Source organism: Antedon bifida, chromosome 1 (genome assembly GCF_963402885.1).
Source record: "Antedon bifida chromosome 1, ecAntBifi1.1, whole genome shotgun sequence".
Classification (NCBI taxonomy): domain Eukaryota; kingdom Metazoa; phylum Echinodermata; class Crinoidea; order Comatulida; family Antedonidae; genus Antedon; species Antedon bifida.
In genome coordinates this window covers 7,645,322-7,669,363 of record NC_136226.1, presented here as the reverse complement: position 1 = coordinate 7,669,363, position 24,042 = coordinate 7,645,322, and the positions used below count along the sequence as shown (strand labels likewise).

At 32.3% G+C, this 24,042-nt stretch overlaps 1 protein-coding gene across 1 annotated transcript in view; it reads left to right on the top strand.

Annotated features, from left to right (window-relative positions):
• The window catches only part of LOC144840046 (uncharacterized), a 31,785-nt gene extending 17,753 nt beyond the window's left edge, over positions 1–14,032 (top strand). The window contains exons 20-28 of the mRNA XM_078695684.1: positions 604–723; positions 1,426–1,548; positions 2,060–2,263; positions 6,628–6,900; positions 7,441–7,748; positions 9,020–9,164; positions 9,665–9,820; positions 10,345–10,429; positions 11,316–14,032. Of these exons, the coding sequence (XP_078551810.1) occupies positions 604–723; positions 1,426–1,548; positions 2,060–2,263; positions 6,628–6,900; positions 7,441–7,748; positions 9,020–9,164; positions 9,665–9,820; positions 10,345–10,429; positions 11,316–12,501 (2,600 nt within the window). The 3' untranslated portion in view covers positions 12,502–14,032. The remainder of the gene's footprint in view (positions 1–603; positions 724–1,425; positions 1,549–2,059; positions 2,264–6,627; positions 6,901–7,440; positions 7,749–9,019; positions 9,165–9,664; positions 9,821–10,344; positions 10,430–11,315) is intronic.
• Positions 14,033–24,042: the final 10,010 nt, after the last annotated feature.

Below are 24,042 nucleotides of genomic sequence, written 5' to 3'. Positions count from 1 at the left end.
TTGATTGAATCACCAAAAATAATTAAATTGTTGTTTTTGCAGTATAAAGCCAATCATTTTTATTATCCTTTTTACACAAACAACTACAATAATTATCATACATTATGTTTTTTTTTTTTTGAATTTCACAAAACATTAATATATTGTACATCGAATGATATGCATTTTTATATGTAGTATTGTATAATTTGTTGTTGTTCTTCTTTACAAAGAGTAATTATAATAAAGGTTATCAAAATATAGAATGTACAGTACTAGTAAAAGTTTTCTAGCATTGAATTTCTAGGCTCAAATTGGTAACACTGATTTTTTTTTCACAATGAGAAATTTAATTTCAATTTCACTTTGATATTTTTATTATTTTCGTTTTGTAATTTTTCTTTAGAAGTTAAGAATACTCCGAAAGGTTGATGAAATAGCTAACCTTGTAGACACAAGTCTTTTTGTTAAGCTTAATGATACCATTCAATTTAATGATTGATGTTTTTTAATTATTTAGCAAATTTGTGTTTAATTTGATTGTGACTAGAGGCGCTTGTTAAACATGTATCCAGTGGCTTGTACATTGATACATTTCTTTTTCTGATCTTTCTTTCACCTTAGATATTAACGAATGTGAGGTGACTAACTACTGCGACAGTAACGCAATTTGTCATAATGAGCCTGGCGATTATCGATGCGAATGTAAAAGGGGTTACGAAGGTGACGGAATGAGATGCATAGGTGAATTTTTTAAACAAAGTCTTTGTTCTGATCTTGTTTACCCAAGACGTTCTCCTAAATTTCTTCTAAAATTCTCCTAAAATGAATTTTAGATGAATCTATTTGTAAAACATTAAAAATTTAAAATAAAATAGAGAGATACAGTCTCAATAAATATTATAATACAGTGTGGGGGCTTAGTGGTTTACCTGCTTACCTACCGCATGGTTCAAATCCTGGTGCCAGCTCAATTTATCCAGAACAGGACCATTATATGAACTTCATAACTTTAGAAAGTAGTTTAGTACTTATCTCAGTAAGTTGCAATTAAATTCAAAAAGATATGCAAAGATGAATTAGGACTGCAGATTAATGTATGTAATATGTAATGTAATATTATTCGCCTAAACTTGCATTATCTGCAGAAGGCATTTGCGTATCACAACCAAAACAAGTTACATTCTTGACTTCATTTATCTTTGGAAACATGTGGTGTACCACAAACCAGACTATACTACAAAATATTAAATAAACGATTGTAATTTTATCATATTCACATTATGACAGATAAAAATGAAATTATAGGAATGATGACTTATGGTTGAAGGTTGTACAGATAAGATTAAAATGATAATAAAAACACAAAACACATCTTGCAGAAACGGATTCAGACTTTTACTGTCCATTTGTTAACCTTCACTATTTTAAAAAATAAATATACAGACATTGATGAATGTGCGTCTTCAAATCCTTGTCATGAGCATGCTGTCTGTGTGAACAGAGATGGTGGCTTTGGCTGTACCTGCTTCCACCAGTCATTGGGTAGTCCGTCAAGCGATTGCTCAGGTATGTCAGAAATCAAACAAGTTGTACTAAAAATGTGTTTTTTAAGTTGGATACCAATGGCTTTGATAGCATACTGCAAGCCCAAAATGTAAAATGTCTTTGTTCAGAAGTATTAATTAGATAAGTTAATATTGGTCAGATGTTTGCCCTACTCTACGTACATATTGAGGATAATTCAAGTAATTCCTAATTGGGATTTGAACCCACATCTTCCAGATCACTAACCTGGTGTTCATACCCCTAGACCACCAAGCTTGCACTGATAGCTAGGTTAGATTATGACAAAACATCTGACCAATTAACATTGTATTTAGAAATTGTTACTTTTTAAACTATATATTTTAGTTTAGATAATACTTATTAGCACTTTTTAAATTTATTTCAGTTCATTCAATTTTACGAACAGACACAAATTTAAAAAAAAAGAAAGGTACAAGGAAACAATACTAACTGAATGAACTGAGAATAACCCAAGAAAGTTTAATAAAAAACTGAACTTTTTTATATATAGGTTCATCTGGATATAGTACAGAATATTTGAATTCTTTTGAAGGTGGCACTTTAATGCCACCTGTACTGCCAAAGTATCAACAATCAGATATCACAAACCTGGCAGAAATACTTCCTTTTATGGAGTATGAAAACTTCAACACGTCTATGAAATTATCTGGTCCGGCACCTGGCCAAGTTTCTGAACAAAGTTTTCACAAAGGAGGTAAGAATGAATTTTATTTTGTTTACAATAGGTATGTTTACATTACGGTGTAGCTAGTTCTGCATCGAAATCCAAAAATAAATAAAAAATATAATAGAAAAAAACAATAAGTTTATATATAATACTTTTATATTTATAAACAATTAGTAACAAAGGCTGAAAAGCCTAAAAAGAATCGTTAATTATTAAACAATTTTGCTTTGCAATATTTACTTTACTTGTTTTATTGAATGATTCAGTATACAGATTTCGTTCATATACGCAAATGCTATGGAAAGAAAAAATGAAAAATGTAAATATATACATTCTTCATATATACTTAGATTTCTTTCAAAGAAATGGTGGCATTATAATTATTGAACATATTGACATAGATACACTTATTAGTTTCTTTATCAGTGTAAACAGAATTAAATGTCCCGACATTGATATTAACCATTTTAAGTAATTGATGGATTGGGTGCACAAATATGCACAATTTACCAATTCACCGCATACATAGATGCTATTTTGTTACAAATATTACTCCCTAATTTGTCCTATTAAAATGCTTGTAGAACTTACTACGTTAAAACCCATTGGGTAATTTTTCTACAAAGTGGGAACAAAAAATAACCACTTTTGATTTCCGTATTTTGAATTATTTATGTGTAATTTTGTTTGATGGATGCTTGGTGTTTAGTTATTTGACAGAAATGACGGATCTACTGATGTTAATGCTTTTGTTGTGTTTACATACCGTGCTAATGAAAATGCTATTGCTAATGGCATGCTTTTTTATCCAATTTTCATATACATTTTTTTTACTATCTGTTATTCCATTCATTTTGACACTGTATTAAAATCTTAACACTTTGGTCTTAAAGGGTATAGAGAAAAGCCTTGAATAGTTAAAACTTAATATTTGTCATATTGTTGAGAAATTATTCTGCACTCTGTTTAATGTGAAAACAATCAGGTATGGTTGTTCAACTTATTTCCATTAAATCTGTGACTACCAAATAGTATAGAGCTATATTATCAGGACACCTGGAGTTATTTTGAATAATTGTACTCAACGAGTCCTTTTTTATGCATCACATATGAGTCCAAAATACAGCACAATGAAAGTAAAATCAAGTATTAAAGTCATTCCTTCTCAAATGACAGTACAATTTCACCTTCAATTTATGAACATTATACACAAATGTAAAGAATTTTCTTTATTTTGATCTTGGTATTATTTTCATTCTGCTCACCATACTTATAATTGTAGGGGGAAAGAAAAATAGAGAAAAAAATAATTACTAATGATCACTTTTTACACAAATAAAGTAGGACATACTACTAGATAGTTTTCTTCTTTTGCGCTTCTTTTAAAAGCAATCATGTGTTAACTATTGCCGATATTCCGTCTCTAGCGGTGTCAGTGTACATTATAATGGTCAATGGTCTATAAAGGATATTAAGACAGTATTGATTGAGTTATTATGTATCTTATTGTCCCATTGCTTTGCGGCATGCAAGATATTTCCCTCTTGTTATTGACATAAGTACCATATGAATGACTTTGACATACACAACTACTACAGAATTTACAGTTAAATATATATTTATTTCAAATTAATCTTTTATTTTGTTTTATTAATTTTTATTATAATAAACTTTTGATTGTTATACATTTTTGTACTTGATTTAATTACGCTTTATTGTCCAAATCAACTATATCCATCCACAGACGCCCAGTCCATTAAATGGTTGTTATTCCTTTGGATACAATGCAACATTTAAAAACAAAAGAGAAAACTAAGTACAAAGAATTTTAGAATGGTATTGTTTAATTTGTTTACAAGAGAGAATTAATAGCAAAGATAGATGACAGAGTTAAGAATAGTTAATAAATCTCCTATTGTTTTATTTTATTATTTTTTAAGTGATATATTCAATGCTCGCTTTTCTTGAATTTTAAAATGCAAACAAGTTACAATTTTAGAAAAATAAAATTAATACAATTTTACAGTCTTTATTAATCATGTGCAGTGCAATAACTTTCTGAAATTCAGACACCCTTTGGTTGTCATAAAATGTAAAAACTGGAAGTTATGTGTTCTGAATGGATTTTGAAGAATAAAAAACGACATTAAGAAATTACTGGTTTTGGAAGAAAAAATTAATATGTCAGCATTAAACACTGTTGGGACACCTCTGTTAAGAAGACATACCTATACCTACGCTTTCCTGTGAAACATGAAAATATAGTCCTTAACACTTTGAACAACCTTATTTTATGTGTAGACTTTTTTAGGTGCTAAAGGTGTCCTCTTAATTCAGGTTATACTCTAGTTGGTGAACAATAATAATTTTATAGATTTGGCACCTTAAAGGTTAAAAAATAAGTGTAATTTTATTTGAAAAAATTGTATACACATTGTTAATGTATACTAATTTTTAAGTATAAATAATGATAAGAATGGAATAATGGAAAGAAGTCCAAAGGAAGTATAAATAGGAAGAAATGTAGTTGATTTATTATCTAGCATGTTGTCATTAACTAATCCATACATTTTTTTTTAGAATAAGTGATAAGAGATGAGAAAAAGATTAAATTATTTAACCAACATCTGCCAAATTGTTGTGAAAATCTGTGAAGTAATTAAGAATCATTTAATTCTACAGGACGTCTGTTAGTAACCTACTTTTAGTTGCTACCAATTATTATAATGGAGAGCTTTTTTAACTTGTTTAAAATCTTAACTCCATTCCTTCACTTATTGCAACGTGTGTGGATGGGGAGTATGAACGCAAGAAAACCAGTGGAGACCAGTAGACAATTGAACTAGAAAAGTTAAACAAAATTTCCTTGGGGCGCTGAATCTGTTACGGTTATCTTCATTGTTTTCAAATTGAACAATGAATTTGTTAATTCTTATTGACCAAATGTAGATCTTGATGTAAAATGTTCTTTAAGATGTATTCCATGCTTAAAACATTTATAACATTTAATTTACAACCCTTTCATTTTTAATCAAAACTTGATAACCCAAATACAAAAATGATTGCATTGAAAACAAATGTTTAAACTATGATGGATAATTCAAATATTTTTAGCATTCTAAGGCTTTAAACATTTCTTTATCTCTGTTCTAAATCAGTATCTTTACCAAATAAACTTTTATGGTAGGCCTAGTTCAAATTCAGAATTTAATTTAGCAATAAATCTTTTAATGAATTATTTTATTTACTCTGTTTTAATTTGATAATAATTATTTTTTATTTTTTAACACAAACTTCAATGGTGTATACATTTTGTTCTATCAGGAAGTATCATATTTATGTGTAACTCGTAAACAAGACTTTCATAAGATATATTTTTTTATATTTGAACAATAATATAGGATCATGCCAAGAAATAATATGAGAGTACTTGTCACAATTTAGCAGATGTTCGTTAAATAGTTTCATCATTTTCTCGTCTCTTTTCACTTATTTTAAACTTCTTTCTATTCTTGTATTTTTAACGTTTTTCTTCAACATTTAGGTACATTAAATAAAGTAAAATAAAAAGCAACCAAGTTGGACACTAAATGTCTGTTGCAGAATTAATTAGCCATTCAATCTGTAGCAGTTATTTGCCCTTCATTGTTAATGAATGATGAGTTAAAATGATCTATTGCCAGTTTTCTTTTCACAACAATAGAACATCCTGAGGCCTTTATAAATATTGAACAATATATATGATGGGATACATCTATATTAATTGGTTTGTAAGATGAAAGAGGACTGATTGTGGGAGATGTTTAACTGTGTTTTATTTCGATAAGTTCAACATAATACATTGGTTTACAAACTACTTAGTTGCACCCTTTGAAAGGATGAGGAATTCTTTGTGAATAACAATAATTTCTAATTACCCTTAGGTTGGGTATGGTTATAGTTGTAATAGATTAATAAACTTTATTTCAAAATTCCAGAGAAAATAATTAGTAGAGGGCAAGGATACATGTATTGCTTAACCTTATCTGAATTTATTTATAACTATTAAATTTGAATTAAAATAAAAACATTATTTAAAAAGTCCATACATATTATATCACGGCATATATTACTATTAAAGGGGATTATCTATCTATTTTTATTTTTTACTTTTATTATTTTTTATTTCATACGCATCCAAAAACTACTCGCAAATTACAGGATGGATAAACTATCTTATAATTTATCATCATGCTTATAAACTAAGTCTCAGGTTAGGGAATGGAGTCGTGAGATTGAACCTTGGACCTTATGATTCAAAGGAAAGCATGTTAACCACCAAGCTACAGCTCCACTACATTTATTTTCTTTGATATAACACAGGATATTATTTTTTATTTTTACCATTTCAGATCATGTGATGGCACTAGAAGGGAGTTCATACGACATTCCATGTATCCCATCATCCATCATGAACAGCATGGTAATGATCGATCCAGAGTTTATGTGGATCCGAGATAATGGTGCAATGTTGGATCAGAATCATTACCGACCGTCCGAGAATGGAAACCTGCATTTCTTTGAAGTGGCTGTGGAAGACTCTGGGCCATTTGTATGCCGTGTCAGCTATTCTGAAATAACTGGTGGTGGTTACAAAGAGATGTCATATAAGCATCTGTTATCAGGTTGTTATTGAAATTCTACTATGATTTTATCTTTAATTACTCTAATTATTAATGCCTTAAATCTTAAATCAAAAACTTATAATTGCAGTTATTTTTATTATAAATCAAATTGAAGATGTCTTTGTGGGTAAACAGAACAAGAATCTAACTAAAAAATTTGGTTGAAAATTCTAAGAGCTTAAGCTAAATTAACACGGCACTGTCTTCCATTCAGAGAAATGTAGCTTTAGTGACATAATTTTAGTACAATCAATTTTCTGAAACAGTTTCACAAAAACCACAATGGTAGTCTGCATTATGAGATTTGACTGTAGTAGACAAAGCAGCTTTTAGGGTGGATGATGCCTGCTGTACTCTGATTTGAACCTCCCTGTCTGCATACAGTAGTATTATCGTATTTTGAATATATCTCATCCATGTGTAATGTGATCGTCTTGTAGAGAACAACTATCTGACTCATGATGTGGTCAAAATAATACATGTGCGTAATATACAGTAGTATAAGCCTAACTTACAATGCTATCTTCTCTCTTTTATTAGTCTATGCAACAGCTACTCCTCTATGTGACATTTCAGTGACATATTTTACTGAATCTTGTGAACATGCTACAAACTATCGACACCGCAACTCGTTTTTAAGTTTTCTGGCAAAGAAAGTCTGTCTGAAGGTTGGCTGCACTGTAATGAAGTTTGATATGGAATGTCATCGTGTGCAAGAACTTATTGGCGCAAGTGTCAACAGTTTATTTCAGTTGGATTACTTGTTTACACTAGAAATTATCATCCATGAGTTTTTCCCATGCAATGCTACATGTGTTGTTGGCCAGCTTCAGTCATATGTTGCAAAGGTATGTAAGCTTTTTATTTTTAAAAACACATTTTGATAAAAAAAACTTATATATGAATACAAACAAATACTGTATAATTCTAACGTACAGTATGTCAAAGATTTCATAGATTTTGTTTTGTTTTTAACATTTTTTTAAACAATTTTATTATAACATAATTTAACTTTGTTTTCTGCACACATTCAACAAGTGCATAATAATTAATAGAAAGCTTATGATTTACAAAGACATAAGAAAAAGTTTAGGTCATGTCAATAGATGTTTCTTCAGTCGCACTTGGAAACCACCAGAACTGTACATCCACGCTTCCCTGTATGCACACAATGTATTAACATGAAAAGTTGTTTGTCAGTCTTCTATGAATTTATTACCATTTTTTTTTTCATTCTGTAAATAAAAAAAATATAAATGGTTGATTAGTCTTTGCATTTGATTGTTACATTCGTTTTTTATAGATAATTAGTCTTTATGTTTGGCGACATTATTCTACTTATAATCTCGATTCATTCAAGCATTTGTTTTTGTTTCAAGACTCCCCCTTATTGATCATTTCTTACTACATTATTACAAATAATGTATTTGTTTTTTAAAAACAAAGTTTTTTCATCATGTAAATGCCACGCGACAAATTAAACAAACTAAATTTAGCAGTTCAAGGACGAAACTGAAAAAACCACGTCAGACGCTCAGTTTGTGGGATGCGATCGGGAGAATCAGAAAAAGAAAAACTGAGCGTAATGGATGATCGATGAGTTTGAATATTGAGCGTTGCCATGTAATAAGACGAAAAGGGCTGTCATTTCCAAGGCAATTTTGTGAGCAGACAGAGAGTAGGCTATAGCGTCAGATATTCCGTTTACTTGAAAGGGTGAAGGGGGAGGATGGGTGATTCTAATTTGCTGCATTAGTTGATTACAAAGTTGAATTTATAAGCATAAAGCCATACATAATGATCTTTTACAGACTAGTATCAGATGTATTTTTTTCAAATTGTATTATGTTTATCTTTGTTTATCTTTCTTAATTAAAACAAATATGTAAATATCATTGTAATTTAATTTCTTTTTTTCTACAATCTTTTCTTAACTTATTAAAATACAAATGTTTATTGAATACTATTACTAGCATTATATTAACATTTGATTGTGTGGAAGTAAGTTTTAATGGAAGTGTACTTAATAAATTTATATAATAGGAACGAATGAAATGGAAATTCAATTTAGAGAAAGAGCTTGTTAACAATTGTTTTTTTTTTTACTTTTATTTTTAAGGTATTACGTTCACTGGATGATTTTGTACAGCATGAAGAGATGAAAGCTAAACGAAACCAAATTTACAAGATCATGAGTAACAGTTGGACGCATTCCGTTCGTTTCGTTTGCCGTGAAGGTTACGCAAGACATGAATACATATGCGGTAGGGTTGTTTAAACAGTCTAGGCATGTTGTGTCTGATGGAGTAGCCGGCTTTCAAAGCGACGGGTTCCCGGATGTAGAACTTGGCTTGAATTTATTTGATTTGTTTTTAAATGATATAGGACTTTGTATGTAATAGTTAAGGTTATATGATATTTAATGTGTTAACTTAAACATCGGTCTTAACTTTATTCAAAACCTCGGGCGACTGGCCAAAATAAAATGATTGATGAGATATGCTACCGAATATGCTCGTCTTCAACATGAATATTTCATCGTAGCATGTCTATTTGCTAATATCGTCTAACTAAATTTAAAACATACGCGTCTGATATCACACAACCTTTTATAGCCCAGTTATTTTAACACATCTCTGATCTGATTCATTAGCATTTTCTACTTTTGTTGTATGATAGTTTTGGTCAAATGTTGCCTCACTTTTATGCCCTGATCTAAATCTGTCTGTAGTTAAACACGCACTCATTCGTTTATCTGTTTCAGATGCATGTCCGCCGGGTTCATCAAGTAACGGAGAAGTTTGTCGCCCTTGTAGACAAGGGTATTATCAAAGTAACTATACGTCGCCTTACTGCAAAGCCTGCCCTCATCAAAAAATAACTAAGAATAAGGGTACTACAAGTCTTGAGCAGTGTTATGGTGAGTATAACGAATATAAATAAGGTGATTTTATGCTGATTAGATTTGATTTGAAGTAATTTGAAAAATCCCTTAAACTACAAAGTCACAACATTATGATAATGACATAGACATGACATATATTATTCAGAAAAATATGTAATATTTTGTTCCATGTTAAATATATGAAAAATAAATTACAAAATTGGGTGTTTCCCATGAAAACAAATTATAATTCTTGCATTTTGCAATTTTTGTACCCTTTTTTGGTTCAATATAGAAGTATATAAATATTAGGAGTCAACACATTTCTTATGAATGAAATGAAATTGCATTTGTCAAAATCTCAAAAAGTATTTTCAAGCATGTTATGTGAAACTGCAGAAGATTTGTCTAATTCTTTGCTAAATGTTGCTAACTTTCCACATATGTGTCTTGTATTATTAAGATGTCTGTGCCTTACAGTTTATTGATCAAGCTAATAATAGTGACATTCTCAAATTGTTCTAATTTTGATATTTACTATATTGTTTATTTCCTTCCAGTCGAGAAGCTTGGAGAAAAGATTGTTGGTGGAATAATAGGAGGCATTGTAACTTTAGCATGTATTCTAGCTGTTATTATTTACAGGCAAGTGAAAAATGTATCGTTTTGGTTAGTTAGGCTCCAACCTGTTTTAGTGTCAATACTTTCTCTTGAACAAGGTAGCACCACTACCAAATTTGAGTTAGTAACACTTGTTTATTTTAGTTAACATTCTGAAAACTCTAAATAGAGGGATGTATCTATCTAATATGAAGTATATTGCCATTATACAGTACAACCCATTTGGGGGCAACAAGGTGTCCCTTAATAGGAGTGTTCCTTGACTGTACTATTCAGTATACCTGTACTGTACTATTCAGTATACCTGTACTGTACTATTCAGTATACCTGTACTGTACTATTCAGTATACCTGTACTGTACTATTCAGTATACCTGTACTGTACTATTCAGTATACCTGTACTGTACTATTCAGTATACCTGTACTGTACTATTCAGTATACCTGTACTGTACTATTCAGTATACATGTACTGTACTATTCAGTATACCTGTACTGTACTATTCAGTATACCTGTACTGTACTATTCAGTATACCTGTACTGTACTATTCAGTATACCTGTACTGTACTATTCAGTATACCTGTACTGTACTATTCAGTATACATGTACTGTACTATTCAGTATACCTGTACTGTACTATTCAGTATACCTGTACTGTACTATTCAGTATACCTGTACTGTACTATTCAGTATACCTGTACTGTACTATTCAGTATACCTGTACTGTACTATTCAGTATACCTGTACTGTACTATTCAGTATACCTGTACTAGTTTTAGTTCACAACCAATTTGTAAGAAACAGTATAGCATAATTAATAGCTACAATACTATATGAACTAATATGTTTGCTTATATAACTTTTATTCTAATAATATACTGTTTATATTTGATTTATTGTTTGTATTCAGAGTTGTTGTGAAGCATTGCAAAGGGTCACCACAAGGCATTGCCTTCCGACGTCTTTCTGAAGCTGTTGAAGACACCATGGAGATTGCAAGAAACAAAATCAGAAATGGGGCTGAAGATCTTGCTTTCAAAGCTGAGATAGCTAAATCAGAATATGCTGATAAGAAGTCAAAGAAAAACACACGTAGAAATGTCAAATCACGTGCATTGGTGAAACGAAAGTCAAAACGCCCATTATCAAGTGAAGATACAGATGACAGACTATCAAAGACTCCAAGTAATGAGTCTTTACCCACAGATTCTGAGAGTTATGAAAGTAGCCAAGGTAGTGAACACGGAAGTCACAAAGGAAGTCACAAAGAAGGTAACAATGTAAGTCAAGTAGGAAGTCACCAAGGAAGTCACAATGTAAGTCACCAAGGAAGTCGCAATGTAAGTCACCAAGGAAGTCGCAATGTAATTCACCAAGGAAGTCACAATGTAAGTCACCAAGGAAGTCACAATGTAAGTCACCAAGGAAGTCGCAATGTAAGTCACCAAGGAAGTCACAATGTAAGTCCCCAAGGAAGTCACAATGTAAGTCACCAAGGAAGTCGCAATGTAAGTCACCAAAGAAGTCACAATGTCCATTTTCCAGGAAGTTCAAAAACATCTCAAATTCAACGTTCATCCCGACAGCATCAAGAATTGGGCAATAAGCAAAACAGAAGTTTTTCTAGACTACCAGGTAACCCGTTGGAGCAAACATGGTCGCAGTACAGTGCTCCTCCAGATGCATACATAAACCCTGAACAGCAACATCATTTTGAGAAAGAACCATTATTGTATGAAAGCTATACAAACAGGACAAAAGCTATGTTGGAAGATGGTAATTTTGAATATTCAGATGAAAAACACGAAGACAGTTATCATTTGGATACAAGTCCATATAATACACCACCAGTTGTCAACAATGCGAGTTTGCAGAACCTCAGAAGGAGCTCAGGTAGTCGCCAGAGATTGGCAGAAGTTGATCCAGATACTGAAGGATTACATTTACCAAAGCAAGAAAAGACAAATCAAATAAATATTACTCAGCCATTAAGTAACGAAATACCGATAGCCCCGCCACCTCCTCCATTGTTAAGTGGCTTACCTAATGTTGAAAGCGATGCATTTGGTTTTCCTCCCCCACCACCTAACTTTTGATGTCACCCCACATACATTTTAGATAAATAATATATCGATTCAATATTCTTATTAACGATTGTGTTGCACTATTCAAAATATTGGATCTTAAAATATTATAAAAGTATTCTGTCGACTAAAGGAAAGGAGGTATCAAGCATCAAAATTGCCGTCGTAAGAAATATTTACCTTCTTTTGATAGGAGTTTGGTACCTCAATCTTAGTGTCGGGGAAATAGGAATATTTGACTTCTGCCGAAATACTGCATCTTATGGAGGTTTCAGCTTTACCGGCGGGAAAATAGGTATATTTGACTTCTGTCTGGTTCGATAGCTCAACCTTTCCGTTCTGTATTGACATTTTTGTCAATACAGTCGGGCAAGATTATTTCCTATTCTGTCTTACGCGACCCTAAATGTTTTCTACTAAAGAAAATCATCATAAAACATATTCCCCCTTCTACTACTACTGAAGATGTATATTTATTCAATTACTTTTTTTTGTCAAGGTGTTTTAAGAAAGTATATTTAGTTTAATGTTTTAAACATTTTACTGATTTCTTCGTCGTAGAAAAACGATGTATATGTGGCGCTTTAATTATAAGTTGACATCGTCTTTAAATCGTGATGCGGACAATTCATTTTACCATATTATCACTAATGAAAAAGTTTCTACTTCGTTCAAGTCGCTTCTCCATTAATTACTCCTGTTTATTTTCATATACGTGCTTACAGGTCTTTGTTACGCGGCAACGTTTCGCGGTCGTGCGTGGCAGTGCCCAGTAACTCCACGCAAGATAATCAATTCTCGACTTTAACACAAACAATGCGGCGATGAACGAGTTGCGTAAGACAGCGTAGCGGAAAATCTAGTGTAACGAGCCTTTCTTAATGTGATCGCTTGTTTACATCAGGCTGCGAATATGATCGATTGCTCGGCTAATATCTGGCTCAGTTTCTACGATTTGTTTGGGAGATTTTATACGATTGTTTGTGTTTAGTCGTGATGTGTAATTGGCCATATTACAAATTCGTTGTTGAGTCACCGAATAGTGTATCAGACCCCTTAACGGTTGTGTTGCGTTTTCACAACTGTAAACAGCTACATTTGTAAGATGTACATTATACTATACAGTTACTCTATACGAACACTAATTAGTCTCATCCTAAATGCTGTGTTATTGTTTATTTCGGCGTTTTATAATTATCACTGACGTAAGAGCAATGACACTAGTGGGCGTTAGAGTGAGAATATTACTTTACTCATAAACACTGCATTATTACTTGTTACTAATAAACACAATTGTACTTGTAAACACTTTTATAGTAGTTAGGTTATTTAAAATATGTAGTTAAATATACAGTTAATGAACAAATAAGAATAACATAAGATACACACGCATATTGTTGACATTAAAAACTTACCGGAGGTTTGTGTGTGTGCGTGTCAACTCCATGCCACCGTGCTGTGTCGGTGACGAATTGAGGAAATTCAACAATACTGTTATTGAGTGTCAATTTATTTTATAATAAAAATTAAATGTTCATTTAATTGTTCAATTTGTAACGTGCAATATATACAGTGTGTGCAGTTTATATTGATTGAGTAAGTTTTATTTAATGCAATTAAATATGGAACAATCAATACAATGCAGTGATATATTTTTTTTCTTCTAAACTTATATTTTTCATAACCATTCATTCATAAAATATTTGGTACGTTTTTAGTGTGCCGGCTACCGCATCATCACCAATCTTCGTTTACGTTTGTTGTGCGCCCACTTTCATATAAGGTTTCGGCATACCTCTGTGGTGGTGCACACGGTATCGTATCACCAAGCTTCGGAATATGTTTGAGTTGCATTTGGTACCGCGCATCATCAAGTTTCGACATACTTTTATGGTGCAACCGGTACCGCATCAAGCTTCGGAATACTTTTGAGTTACACTTCGGTACCGCACTTCATCAAGTTTCGACATACTTTTATGGTGCAACCGGTACCGCACCAAGCTTCGGAATACTTTTGAGTTGCAGTTGGTACCGCGCATCATCAAGTTTCGACATACTTTTATGGTGCAACCGGTACCGCATCAAGCTTCGGAATATTTTTGAGTTGCACTCGGTACCGCGCATCAAGTTTCGACATACGTTTGTGGTGCAACCGGTACCGCATCAAGCTTCGGAATATTTGTTTTAATTACATCCAGCGCATTTTCGGCAAATGTGATACGTTCGGTATCGTTACTTTTTGGTATTCATGTTTTGACGTTGACAGTTACTTTTCCGCGTGCGCACAAACATGTCTAATTTAATCTTGTGAGCAATAATCTTTAACCTAAAAACTGTGACATGTCTATTTTCCTTGATTTCGATGTGATTATCCTATGAAGCCGTGTAAAAGTAGATATACGACATCTAATAAAATATAACGCTCGTATATTTCTGCAGTTGTTTGTTTAAAATAGAGTACGGCTGTGTTTGTAAATGTTAGGCATCAAAGTTAGTACCAGTTAAGTGGCCGATGATAGGTGGGAAGTATATTTTCCATTATTAATTGATTTAGTGTTAAGTGACTGATTTGTTTCTGATTCATGGTTTTGGTCTATCCTATTCCGCTGTACTATTAAATTAGATGGCAACATGTTATATCTGTATATTTCACATTGTAATGTATAGGCCTATATGTCGGTCTTATAATTAAATTTAAACTTAAATTATTATATTTGATGGAATATCTATAAATGATGTATGATCGTTATTTAATGTATGTGTAATTATTTTAAATCAAAATTGTAAAAGTTATATTCTTTAATTATTTTGTGCAGAATAAACACATTACAGCTGCGACGTGTTTGATCGAATAGGCCACAAGTCGTCATTAAGTATTGAATATAAAGATGTCACCTATGAATATAATTCAATTAAGTATATGAATTGTAAGTAAAACTAAATACAAGTTGGAGATTATTAACACTATCGTATTTTATAATGATTCATGGCCGTTTTGATGTCATATCATACCTCCAGTTTATTTTATTGTAATGTCAGCGGCGTGTGAAGTCGTCCACATTAGTAACTAACCATTATACACTGTTTCGCACAATTGTCATAATAATTATAGGATAGGCTAAGTATTGACAAACGCAGATAGGTAATTGATCGTGAAGGATCATCCATCACCCGGGTGTATGAAATGAGGTAAAACATTAAAAATGAAAACAAAAGAACATCCCAAAGGAGCCTAATTTGCTAAATTGGTTTAGAATAACTAAACCAAACAACGATTATTCTCTCAACAAGACTTGCTATAATGTGCATACACATGTAATTATGTAAATTGTCGTAATGATTCGACTGTTCTTGGAACGAGGGTTTACGACCGTTCCTTTTAAAACAAAGCAGAGACTATAGTTTTTTTCACAAATATTGTTTAAATACTGTATTTTAACGAATTTCATTAATTTTTACATTATGAAAACAAAAACATTCACTTCACTTTAAAAAAAATTAATAAACAAGCATGGACTATTATGTATATAAGGGCTAGTGTTGCCCGAATGCTCTGCTAACTTTCTGGCTGTTTTACTTTATCGTTATGATTTAGCTTTTCGCTTTTTTTATGTGTATCTTCATTGAGATCCAGCCACTGATACAGCATTGTCAATTTTTCAGTATTTTTCCTTTGGATTTATAATATAAAAAAAATATATATATAAGAATGAACAAGTATAGGGGTCTGACCATGTTGCCCACTACCACATAATAGAATTGGCTCTGGTGTGCTGCAAGGAATTTGGAAAGACACGCATAAATAGCGGAAAAGAAACGTCGTAAACCGGCCGGCAGATCTACACCTCAGTTTAATGTCAAGAGGTTACAACAATGACAGGGATTCACACTTAACTTGTCTAATCACTTGCTAGATTGATTGATCGACGTGAAAAAGATACTAATGAAAAAACCCGTTGTTGATCTGGATTTATGAATTGAAATCTACTAACTGCGCGCTTTTTAAACATTGCAATTAGCCTAATTGCGCAAAAAGAAAATGTAAAACATAAAAATAGAGTACAGTGTATTATATATATAGGCCTACCAAGGACGTATTTAATAATTTTTATATTTAGCTAAACATCTATTAAAAGATAGATTATGGTGTATTTGGTAATTAAGTTGTCAGCGCATTGTACAAGAGTGATTTGTCATTTTGGATAGTGTATTGCAAGGAAAAGTCTTCAAAATAAACAAAAACAAACTCAACGAACTTTATGTGAATGATTTGCAATAACATCCGTTATAAAAAGACATGGTTTGTGAAAAAATAATATTTCAAAGAGGAAATATAAAAAAAACCTGTATTTAAGATTTCAAATCGCTGAGCTGTTGAAAACTCTTCTATAAGATGAGTACGTTGTTTGGTAGAATCGAGATAATTATTTCTGAAACTCAGTTTAATTGTGGGTAGACAGACTTAAATCAGAAATGCTTTTGGGCCCTCTTACTAATTCATATGGGCTCTACGGTATTTTATCGGACGGTCTGACCAATATTTTTTATTCTGGTTTTGAATTAATTTAGAAGTTTGGGAGTCGGATATATTTTTAGGCAAAGAATTGATTGTTCTTAAAGAGAATAGCCTACGTTTTCTAGCGTTTGATTTCATGAATGTTTCTGTATTTGTAGCTAATGCCTCCACAGTCCTATCGCTATTATTTTTAGGCAACCCATACATTTAATCAATACAGTAGGTTTGTAAAATGGTGTGTATTATGTCAAATAATTAAGTTCTTTATTATTTCTACTGAACATTTTCAAAGGTAGGCCTACTATGGCTAGTTTGTTTCTTGTTAATACTGACATACATTCTCTACGTTATTGTGTAAAGAAGTAACACGGCAAGACACACTATCGACACTGAACCGGGAAAATAAGTAGGCCTTGTACGACAGCAATTGTTAACCAGTTGTAGAATTTCAGCCGTCATTTCCTGCGATGTCGACCCTCCATACCAAGTCAGCAGACAGCCAGGCGAGAGGTGAACTATACCATGAGTGGACTTCAACAAAAGCGTACAACCAGAACAAAGAGAGTACAGTCTACAGGAAAAGGGGAAAAGCAAGTCGTCATTATGGACAGAAACTAACTATAGCAATATTAATCACGAGTATTTAAAACTCTAATGAAAGAATATCGAGGACAGTTAGGTAATCAATCAGGCAGAGATGACATAAAACGTTAAATGACTACGATCTCGAATACTTACAAAGTGCATCGCTCATTTCACTTGACGAAGTCGAGCGATATTGTAGTAGGCCTACGTAACGCGCCGTGAAACGCACCAAACTGGCGATTAATCGTTAAACAAAATCTTTTTTTTTCGTGCAATATTACGGCTAACATAATGACCCGAAGAATAACCAAAGACCCGATAGTGCAACATTTAAGAAACAATAGATTGCAGCGAATTATGCATCAAATAGTTGAAAATTGTTTATTTCAATATTTATGCATTTATAACTTTTTAACTAATTATTCCGGAACATACCCGAACTTTTATGTCTAGATTGCTCCATAACTTCCTATCCTATCCTATCTCTGCATACATGATATACTGTCCCCAAAACATTTAAAAAAAACAAAGATTAAAAAATCAAACTTCGATCGAATCGGCCATGTTGTAGTTTTAATTTAAGTTTAAATTATTTATACTTCTGTCTGTAGAAAAAAAAAACGGATCAAAAATAATGATTTCATCGGAAAGACAATGGGCTTCTGATTTACTACTGTATGCTTGTCTTTTTTTTCAGTTAAATAATTTTTTAATAGTTATTTAAGAATAATTATAACATGGTTATACCGCTTACATTGTTATAGGTGAATAATAATAGTTATGTTAAGCAAAATAATTCCAAATCCACGTGATAGTATTATTGCCAAGATCAATACTGTAAATATTGTAAATACTGTTCAGTTTGTTGAATTTTAAGCGTAAGCGGATTCCTGTATTTAAAATGTATCTCCACTTTCTGCTGCCAAAGAAAGTTCAGAAATATGGTATGTCGTGCAGCCGAACCAGGGCCCTGTTTAGTTAGAAGCACCTGTACAACAACGGAATGTATGCAAATTAGGACTGCTAACTACTGTAGTACAGCATTGTAATCGCGTTAAGAAACCATTCCCTAATTCAGTAGCCTATAATGGATTTAAATATTTTGAAATTGGACAACTTATATCAATTGTAATCGCGTTAAAAGAATCGTTTTTGAAATATATGGATTATAAGGCCCTACTACGACCCTACTAAAAAAGGTAAGGACACTACATTTGAATATTATATCTGCCCTTCTTGTTATCCGTGAACATGCTGTGAAATTGCTACCGGTACACGCCAGTGTCGCACGGCATTGTCATTTCCGGATCTATCCTAGGTGCAACGTGGAGGAACTCCTCCATGGTGTAGAGTGGTATCCTACTAGCTCGTCAATACTTTTGTGTTAACTAATGTATAAACATGATTGATCTTGTAACGTAACATTAATATGTAATTGTGTACCGATTGGAAATAAAATGTGATCATAAGATTTTTATTTGAATGGTATTTTGGTTCAGGCCAGGCGTGATTGACGAACAGAGTCATTTATTACCAAAGTACCGATATCGTGTACCTCTTTTTCTGAGGCCTACTTATTTTAATACTGTACTAATATTTAATAATATATATATATATATGTTAGGCCCTCCTCCAAGCAAGGACCACTCTTTGAAATGTCAAGGGGAAAATGACAAAGGTCTCTTTTTAACAGTTTTATGTGAATTGTTTTGACAATTTTGAAACACGCAGTGCTGAGTTTACCATTTCCCCCTTAACTGATGTGGTGGGGTTTAAACATTTATCAAACTTAAATTGGCGGAGGATAAGGAGAGTGATTATTAATATTATTGCATTATATTTCATTGTGTAAAACAATGTATATCAAAGTAGAGTAGACAGTTTATATCAACCATAAACGAGTGTATTTAGATTTTATTATACAAATAACTCTGAATATAACAAAGGTGTTTCCTTGGGTTGAAACGTATGCCATAAATGACACCAAATCGATATATAAAAAGCATTGTATCTACATTTGATGAAAAGTACTCAATAGAATGCCAAATAAAATCTGATCTAAAAAATTCTACATCTCATTCTTCTCGTTCATCTGCTCTATTGATCTACATCAAATCTTGATTTTTTTCATTTGGTTCTGTCGTTACTCGGCTCTTATAAACAGAAATCTTTGTTATTTATTTGGAACCAATTTATAGATGGTTTCGTTGATTATCGCGACCCCAAACTGCGTGGATAAGTCATCCCCCCCCCCCCCCAAAGTTGTTTTAATGTCTACACCTTTTGATAAAGGCAACTGAAAAGTATTGATAATAATAGTTAATAAGACTTTTGCCCTGGTTTGACGAGAAACAGAGTTCTGCCACTGTTTTAACTGAACCAGGAGAAATAAGTAACTTATTCTTCATTACTGAACTAACGAAAGTTTTAATCCAAATTGATGAATCTAAATAAAGAATACAATTTATTTGGAAAATACGCTAATAAGACCGTCATAGATAACATCAGTACACAAACAAACGATTTTTGCATTTCATGTTTTGGTAATCTTTTTACCCTTTTCAACTAGGCCTAATCATTCCCTCATGTGTAACTTATAAAACGTAATTTGAATTGTTTGGTTTGTTTCTTTTGTTTTGTTTCTTTGGATATATAATAAGCGATTACTATGACGATAGGGAGTTTTTTTAGGGCGATGAGTGCATGTTCGACAAAGTCGTGTGTGCGATTGGACAAAGTGAACAAAAATAAATTTGGGGAAGTTAGGTGTTACTGAATATTGTTTTCACGCTATTGTTGTAGGAACGTTCTCCGTAAATCACGGGTGTAGAAAGATGCCGTTTTCATTAACGAAATTAAATATGTTGTTTAAACAGGCAAAACAACGAACGAAAAAAAACACATTTTCCTAAAATCTATGTTTTCTTTTCAAGCAGTATATACTCCGCTTATTGAATTAGCTTTGACTCTTGAAAAATCAAGTTACGGAAAGGAATAATGCTGTTTTACTTAGTATATGCCCACCAGTGAGTCAGTGTCTTAGATTAGTAAGGGAGTGTGGTCTATCGATTTTGTTACAGTAATTTCCAAATGCTATAGGCGTTAGTTAAATGCCAATATTATCCTATTCTTTTTCCTGTTTGCGTTGAATACATATTTGTTAAGAATTTATGAAAGACTTGGCGCCGATGCGTGTTCCTCTTTGCCTCCCATGAAAACCAAATGTTTCTTGTGGTCCTGCCGTAACTTGGGTCACTGAGTACAAAGTTTACATTTTTGGAAAATCTCTTTTGTAGGCCTACTATTTCGAAATCGACGCCGCCTTTTTTCTCACTCAAGAGGCTCGGCCTCACTGTCTGCTCAGACAGGTGGTTCTCAATCGCTATGCCAGTCAATAGAATGTTCGATTAAAAAGCGATTTTTCTGCGTAGGAAGCGCAATTACCGGCTTTATAAAAAAAGTTCGAAACTACAGCTGAAGAAAAAGCGAAATCAATGATACAAGAAATGGGTCTAAACGGCACGGCATTACACGCGGTGAGATCAATGCGCGTCTTCGCACTGAATCTCGTCTTTCAATCTGTATTTCCATTGACCTATTTCTTGCTATTATATTGTTGATTTACCGTCTCTCTGCCTTGGTTATATAATAAACGATTTTCGTTCTTTTTGTATATTTCCGTTACAATTTTCAAGACGTGCTAGATTTGTTATTAAAAGAACCAGATTTTAGAATGACTTTTCCAACGTGTGCAAAATAATGGAAACGCGCATGCACATTATCCTACTCTTTATTGTTCTATTTATAGATTTTCACACAATCCGTTTGTGGCGATATGTTCAGAAAGATAGGCCTATATTTAAAAACAAATGGAACAACAAATTGAAAAGAATGTTAAAGTGGAAACTTTCGGAACCCATGTCACCATAATAGAGATATATATTTTTTTTAAACGGAACAAAATTGGGAAAGAATTTTACAATATATTAATATGGGTGTCCCCTGAAAGCGGTTAAAACATTGATAAAACATTATATAGTGCCCTTTGTTCATTCCAGACAAGTGTCCTCTTAATATTTCCAAAGGATGGGCTTTACTGCAAGTAAATGTACCATAAATTTTTATTTTCTCTGATTTTTGAGTTAAGCATTTCAGATCAAAATGACTCCTTTCTTTAATGATTTGTGCGTGAACATGATACAAACTTTATCGACAATCAACAATAAGACAATATTAGTTATGTGTTATGCAATGAGCTTTTAGATTGGATGTTTATAACTAAATAATATTTGAATACCGCGGCCATTTTGACTGGTCGTATGTTGGTGTCACTTCGTTGAAGATATATAGTATAGTAGGCCTATACTATATTATGAGAGGATTACAACATAATTCGCATATCTAAAAAGTAAAATAATGTATTATAATATAAACATTAATATCTAAAATATGTCACTTACAATGGCTCTCCAATGTTAATACGTTGTAAATAGAAACAGGTGTTTTATGCAATTTTGATAAAAGAAGAAAACAAGTATATTATTATTGAAAATGGCATTTACTCTGGCTCGTTTTTTTTCAATGAAGGCCTATATTACCTAGTTTATCATTTTTTAACAATATCACAATATTCTGACATCGTCTGTTCTTAAATTGACGTTCAGACATACGTATTTACACGGATAAGTAGGTGTTAAGGGCCAATTACTGAATTACAAACTTACCCGGGTATTTAGCTATACATGAAAGGGCCCTAAAGCTTGGTTCCCACTAGAACGCAACGCAAGGATGTAAGCCGCAACGCAAACGAATTTACCAATCACAAGGAACGGTTCGCATAATCCATCGCTTGGATTAGTCAATTCGCTTGCGTTGCGGCTTACGTCCTTGCGTTGCGTTCTAGTGGGAACAAGCGACAGTTTGAATAATCCATTCCTATTGATTATATTAGTCAATTCGTATTTGTGTCGAGACTTACGTATTTGCGTTGCGTCCTAGTTGGGAACCAAGCTTTATTTTTAATTGTAATGTTTTTATAATATGTATTATTTTCTATCATTGTACTTGGGCAAGTGCCCTATATACTATTGAATAAATGAATGATGATATGATGTAGGCACAGTATACAAAAAGTTATTAAAACCAAAATAAATGCAATTATTATTCATTAAATTGTCAGAACTTGAACGAAGTGTAAAATATATATAAAAAAATAGAACATGGTATACACGTTTTTTCAATATTTACTATATACAGACGCGTCGTGTATTATGCAACAGAAACTGCTGTAACCGCGTTAACAACAATCCATACAATAATTTAATAAAAATAAATTAATTAATTCAATAATATAATTCCATAAAAATTAGTACAAAAAATGTAGAAGTGATTATTTTATTCTTCGATGCAATGTATCAGAAAGCAAGTTAACAATCACTGCAAAAAATGAGGACAAAGTCTACACGTGTTTAGCCTGTGGACACGCTCCGAACATTTCAGTTGTAATATCGTCTCTTTTGAGTTATTACTGTACTAATTATTTTGTTAACGTGCGCTGGGCTTGCTTCCTAACGTATCTGTGGCATTTAGCATTCGGTATCCCAATTTAATGCGTCGATGTAACGAACTAAACGTCAAACTCAATTATTTTCTTGTAACCGCGAACGTCTATTTGTCTATTTTTTAGAAAAGAGTCATTTTGTAATAAAATATGTTGATCTTAGAAAATACAGTATTGAAATACATATACAGTTAATCAAGTTTTGGTGTGATATATCGCTGCAAATCACGATGAATAAAATCCGTAGAATTGTAGATATATTAGTCTTGCTATAAGTGGGGTCTGTTTATGTGATTAAAAAAGGTATTAGCATTTTGAATTTTGTAATTTTTGTACTTATTTATAATTTTACAATCATCACTAAAATGCCTACCAAAATGGTATATTATTAACCAACCCTATTAATTATCTCCAGTCATCGTAAGCATTGCCATTATCATCCGATTAACATTGTCGTCATCCGGCAGTCATTCAATCATAATCATTTCATCATCATCATCACCATTATGTTTATCCAATCATAATCATATTTATCATAATAAATATTCTCGCACAAACTGCTATAGGACAAATGAGGAACATTGATACATATAGTAATTAATAGACAACTCAATACAACAGAATCTATTCTAACACAGTAACCAAGCTTACACAAGTCTATTCTCTTTTAAAATGTATTTATTTTCTTAAATTTCCATCTTTGTTGACAGTAGCAAGGTGAGGTAAATCAATAAATAAATTAAAAATACCGTATTTATTCGAATTAATGCCCCGCTTTGGATAAACGCGTCCCAATCCTCGAATAAATTCTCCCTACCCCTCGAATAAACTCCCCCTTAATACCCCACAAAGAATGTTTGGATAAATACCCACTCCCTTCCTCTAGACTAGA